The sequence below is a fragment of the Haemaphysalis longicornis genome, unplaced genomic scaffold (assembly GCF_048455015.1).
Source record: "Haemaphysalis longicornis isolate Haplotype H1 unplaced genomic scaffold, Haemaphysalis longicornis Haplotype H1 scaffold_1, whole genome shotgun sequence".
Lineage (NCBI taxonomy): Eukaryota > Metazoa > Arthropoda > Arachnida > Ixodida > Ixodidae > Haemaphysalis > Haemaphysalis longicornis.
The window spans coordinates 168,703,952-168,710,118 of NW_027526203.1; the positions used below are offsets into that span (position 1 = coordinate 168,703,952).

Sequence of the window (6,167 nt, forward strand, 5' to 3'; positions counted from 1 at the left end):
CAGAGAAAATGCAGCCATTCAATAGGCGTCTAGCAGACCGCGACAACGGCGCGAATCCCACAGCTGACGCCATAAGCCAGCTGGGGGGCGCCACAAGATCTCACCGCCAATCCTGAGGTGCCGCTCTCGAGTGCTTCATTGGTTCCATCACTCCGCAAAGACGGCAGCCAGCCGCCACGAGAGCTAGGTACCCGGCACTCTTGCATTGTTAGCAGAAACAGGCAGAACCTCACGGCGACATGGCGCACTGGAAGAAGCCCCAGGCCTTTTTGCACGGTGAGGATCCCCTCGTCATGTGCCCATACAACCCCGAGCACAAGGTCAGGAAAGACTGCCTCGAGATCCACATTCCTGGATGCCGCGACGAATACCGTCGCACCCTGGTCAACTGCCGCGACAATTCCAGCCCCCTGGTACCCAGAGACGGCCTGCACCATCACTTGGCCTTCTGCCCCGAGCGCTGCAGCGCCGGCCAGGCCAACCACCAGTCAGCGGGCGCAGCGGAGGCGGACGCCGTCTACCCGACTAGGGCGTCCAGGAACCTTCCCGAGCCGTACCAATGCTGGGACAAGGACGCCGCGGAGTGGGAGAGCTGGCGGATCTTCTGTCCAGTGCAGATTGGGGCGAGGCCTGCTGACCGCCGCGCCTTTTGCGGCGCCCTCAACGCCGCCCCGCGACCACCATCGGGAGCGAGCCAGAGCCCGTAGGAGACTTCTACCAGGCCCACCTTCGAGGCTGCCACTAACCTTGCCGCGCAAGAAGACCCTCTTCAAGCGCGTGCGTCCTCCCCTGCGGAGCTGAGGGAGTACCCACAGCCTAGAACCACCCTCATCTACCTCCCGCAACTGCGGCTGCCGTGCCCGGGAGCCCAGAGCTACTCCGAAGACGTGCCACAGCACTTAAAGAAAAGGCTCGCCGCACTGGGAAGAGCTCCGGAGGGCAGAGTGTAGAGCCGCGAAGGCTTCCAGTCTAGCGGTGCCAAATGTTTTTTTTTTCTTTTGAAATAAACACTTGGGAAAAGTAATTTACATTGGCTTCGGACCTCTTCTTTTCTTGTATTAATTTGCCTCTCAACTATCTGTTTAAATTTATTGCTTTCTTCGAGTAGCCTTCATATGCACTTTTCAATGCTAAGGGCTTCATATGAATCTGATATAAAATTGTTTATGGCAAGAACAGTCGTTGCTTTAGACCCGTTAATTCACATAGTTTCAGTGTACTCCACTGCAGTTAGTACTGGTTGTCTGAGCTCGGCAAAACATGTTTTGTCACACTATCATGTATCACTGGTATAACTGGTATAAACGTGGACTAGCTGGGCGAGCTAGTCCACGTTTCTATTACAATTAGGCACGAAATACTACATCCACTGCAGAAACTCTGGCCCTGGTATTTGTTTTTCTTGGAGAGCCTTTCAGTTTGATCATATGCAAATGTCGTTTCAAATCGCGCGCCATCAGCCGCAAAGGGTTCGCACAACATCCGAAAGATGGCGACGAGTGTACTGGCCAGTAGGAAGACGCATTGAAACATCCCCCTCGCGAGGGGCACGATCAAATGCAGAGCATTTCCGGGGGCGCACGACGTTAAAGGAGCCATGAAGAGAAAACACAAGTTTGGTTCATTCAAAAGATTGTCTCGTTAGAATCATACTGACACCACTTTTAACGTAAACTTCGCTCAAATAAGCTACATAATTAGGAAAAACGGGAATGGTCATGCGACCCACCAGCTCATTTCCCGCAACAGAACCTATGATGTCACATGAGCTAAGCTCTGCGATTGGCGGAGGCTGGCAGAAGCAGACGCAAATTAGGTAGAGCTTACAAACTAGACGAACGAGCGATTTGCGCTTAAATTTAGGGCACATTCTTTACAAAGCAATAAGAATGATGGGACAAACAGTGGAAGTTACGAAAGCACATGTAAACATAGAAGTACTGATGCGTTCTGCTGTTCGTACTGCGCACAGCATGCTTGGTTTAGCTGCACAGCACTACGGGGCTTGGGGTTGTCTCAGACGACACTGGCCGATTGACGCAAGCAACGGTGTCTTACGTGACCCCATTTGTCGAGCGAGCACTGTTTCAGGGAACGAATATTTTCTCCCAGAACAAAAACAAGCCAGGTTTAAATGCGGGCAAAAACAAACCAAACGCTTGCCACGGTATGGTGGCGCCATCTAGGTTACGGAACGTAAAGAAACGCGGGAACAAACCAACACCGCTGTACAGGGTGGAGACAACCTTTGAACGGTCCCGTGCCGCCGCAATTGGGCCAACGGGCTCAACGCGTTATTCTTTTCGTTTCCCACGAGACCTAGCAACGCGAAACAGACAATAGAGAGTTTTAGCTGACCGTTTTCGACGGTCCGCTCTGGTATCGGCGGCACGGTCAGCGCAACCGGAGCCAATGCCGTTCGCAGCCAAGCGCGCCACGCATGCGCAGTGGCGCTCCCGCTTGCTATCGGAGCGGAGCGGACCGTGAAAAACGGTGAGCTAAAACTCTCCAATATGATTCAAACTTCTTCAGTAAACCGCGTTGCGGCGATAATTTTAGCGCGGTTTTGACACAATGACTTGCTTCGGCGGCGAGCGAGCAACCGAAAATGGCGGCGCCAGCGTATACGTGTCTCTACCCTGTACGGCGGATGCGTGAATGAAGGTATTCTAGGCTGCAGAGCGGTCAGTTCCTGTGATGTCATTTGGGACCACGAAAACGCACGATTGAGCGGGAAAATCAAAATTTTAACCTAAATTGTTTAATTTCTCAGTGAATAAAGCACCGTTTGTATCCGGACAAGCGCTGGGGGCACTATAAAACACGAAATCTTTCGAATAAAACCAACTTTCATTTTCTCTTCATGGCTCCTTTAAGTAGTTTGCGTTACGTTAATGTTGTTGCACTTGTGGCAACTGCTGACGAGAGAGCGCTCGTCAGCAGTAATTTGAATGAGTCAACGATATAAGGCGCGTTCATAGCGTCCCAAATGTGTCGGCTTTGTGGCGCAGTGTCATTTCCTGGCTTTCCACTTTAGTTTCTTGCACCGCAATTATATCCAGTTCTCGGTCCGCGAACAGCCTACCAAGCTGGCATTGCTTCCGTCTCGCTGCCAGGCCTCGCACATTAACCGTGGCAAAGTTAATTGCAGCTTCTAAACGTACAGCCATTTGGAAAAACTAGACCGCATGCCGCTCACCTCGGACATATGACAAATGCGAGGTTGTGCGTCCGCTAGCGTAGGTCAGTGCGGCATGAGGCGTTCGCCCCGCGTTCTTGGGCATACATAAATCTCGTCACGAGGGGGGCTTTGGCTGCCTCCTCTCTCCGACTTGAATGTTCGTTTTAGGTTCAGGGCGCTTTTTCCTCGCTGTGGGCCCAGTCGAGGCACTACCCACCAGGTTCTTCACGTCAGCGTCCGCAGCACTGTCCTCCCGTGGCCGCTTAGCCGCGAGCTCATTGAATGCACCATCCTTCCCACGAGTGGCGGCGTCCTCGGCGTCCATGGAGGCGTCGCTTGAGTAGCCGTCGTCAATACTTGGCAGCGGGGTATCTTGCGGCTGCACCTCCGGCGCCTGAGCTGCCGCTGTTTCTTCCGTGCCCGTCGTCCCCTCAATAGCACTACCTTCGTCAATGTCCCCTTCTTCTGCTGGCGTGTCCGCCGGAATCGGTGTATGTTCCTCATCCAGGCCCTTGACGACCTCCTCCGCCTCCGCTTCGTCCATTATGTGCTTCCAACGCTCTTCTGTTGCTCCGGGTCCGGTGGCCGCCGCATACGTTTTCACGCAATTGGCGCCATCATGTCCGAAACGCCGGCAGACGTTGCACTTGGGAACGCGACACTCCCTCCGAATGTGCCCAGTCTGTTGACACCGAAGGCACAGCGGTGGTCTTCCCGGCACGGCGACGAGAGCAAGCTCGGTTCCGATACGCAGCTGGTGCGGCAAATCGTCCCTTGCAACTCCCCCTTTCAGCCGGAGAACAACAATGCGTGTCATGGTGCTGAAATTCGCACACCCTGTCGCACGCCACTTTTCTTTCGTCACTTCAACCACAGTTCCGTACGGCGCGAACGCTTCCTTTATCTGATCGTCGGGAACGTTGTGCAGGACCCAGTGAAGCTTGACGCGGACGTCTTGCTGGCACGGGTCAATTACCAGGCACCTGTGGCCCTTGACGGTGATTTCTTTCTTCGCGAGCACTTTCTTCTTTCCTTCTTCGCTCGTAAAGGTGACTGCCCAGATATGATTCATCTGGTAGGTGCCGAGGGCAGCAATGTCGGCGAGCACAGCGTCTTGCGCTAACGCGTCTCGAAAGTCTTCAACTCGGTACGGTCGAGCCCACGGGTCGAGCCCTTACGTCTCCATGCAGAAAAATGGTGTTAAAAACGCCGTGGGAACATCGGCTGGGTGTGCCCTTTTTATCAGGCGATCAATAGGGATTGTTGAACAGACCGTTGTAGCTGATTCGAGTGGCCGCTATGTGTATTGCGACTTTTCATTTTGCGATATTGAATGGAGAGTTATATGTATTTATGCACCGAACAGACAGGGTGAGAGGGAGACTTTTTTCCAAACTATTAGTAAGCACCTTGAGTGCGAAAGGGTTGTTATCTTGCTTGGGGATTTTAACTGTGTGTGCATGACAGAGGACAGAGCAGCCCACGAGCGGGTTAGAGATAAAAGTGCCGAATGCTTAATGGACATAACTTCAAAATATTGCTTGGATGACGTAGCTCTCTGTACGACTAGAGATCCAATCTGGTTTACACATTTTCAAGGTGCCAGTCACGCGAGGCTGGATAGAGTGTACATATCAAGTGAACTTGTGCCACTGTGTGACAGTTATAAGGTCGAGGCCTTGTCCTACAGCGATCATTGTCTTGTGGCGTTCTGTCTGGGAAACAAACAGAAAGCCACGAATTGGAATTGGAAGTTGTGGAAATTAAATAGCCGGGTACTTAAAGATGAACCTTTTACAGCTAGGGTCAGTGAACTGTTTACTAATATGCACAGAGATGCACAGACGAGCTGGGGAGTCAAGTGGGACCTTTTTAAAGAACAAGTTAAAATAGGTGCAGTCGAAAGAAGCACAATTATCAATAAACAGAAAAGAGAGAGGGAACAAGAACTCCGCCAACAGTTAAGGACTCTATTGTTAGAAGAAAGCGCAAACGCCGGCGAGTTTAAGCAAGAAATAAGAGACACAAAAAATAAACTAGAAGTCATTGATACAGAGCGTTATAGGGGAGCTATCGTGCGAGCACGAGCAGATAAGATGTGGTTCGGTGAAATGCCTACAAAGCGTGCGTTGTCTGATGAAAAACGTTACGCGCAGAAAAACGAAATCAGGGAAATACGGTACAAAAATAGTGTTACGGCCCAAAAAGAAACGATTGAGCGGGCGTTCGTCGAGTATTACACTGAGCTGTTAGACAGGCACATTCCAATGAACGACGGCTTTGCTGATGAATTTTTATCGCTTATGCCCAAATTAGAACCAGAGCTTTGTGAAATAATGGAAGCACCAATTAGTGTGTGGGAATTAGAAAATGCAATAGATGATCTGAACACCTGTAAGTCACCCGGGCCAGACGGGTTAAGCGCGGAATTTTACAAGGCTTTCAAAAGGGAAGTAGCGGTATCTTTATATGAATTATTGTTAGAGGCTTACAAACTACATGTTCTCCCGCAGTCTTTTAAGGAGACACACATCATCTTGATACCGAAGTGTGAAGATGCAGTAAAACTGCTGTCCGTAAAGGCATATAGGCCAATTAGTCTAGCCAACGTTGACTACAAAATTTACATGAAAGTCCTAGCTAGACGGTTGCAAAACGTAATTCAGTTTTTGGTAGGACCGCATCAAACTTGCGGTATTAAGCATCGCACGATAAGTACCAATGTGCACGTCGCCAGAAGTGTGTTAGAGTGCTGTGATGCCTTCTCAGGTCGTGTGGCGATGGTGCAGCTCGACCTTGAGAAGGCTTTTGACCGGGTGTCCCATGACATACTTTTCAGAATCTTAGAATACACGAATGTTGGGTCTGTTGTCTTGGATGGTATAAAGATGCGTATGCCGGATGCAAGGCGAGCATAATCGTTAACAAAAATTTAAGTGAAAGTATAAATGTTGGTTGTTCGGTCAGGCAAGGTTGTCCGTTATCG

The 6,167-nt window shown here is 50.8% G+C and overlaps 1 protein-coding gene across 1 annotated transcript; it reads left to right on the forward strand.

Moving 5' to 3' along the window:
• Positions 1-239: 239 nt before the first annotated feature.
• Positions 240-707, forward strand: LOC144155637 (gametocyte-specific factor 1 homolog). Its single transcript, XM_077687212.1, has one exon. It carries the CDS (start codon positions 240-242, stop codon positions 705-707), a length of 468 nt encoding a protein of 155 aa, XP_077543338.1.
• Positions 708-6,167: the final 5,460 nt, after the last annotated feature.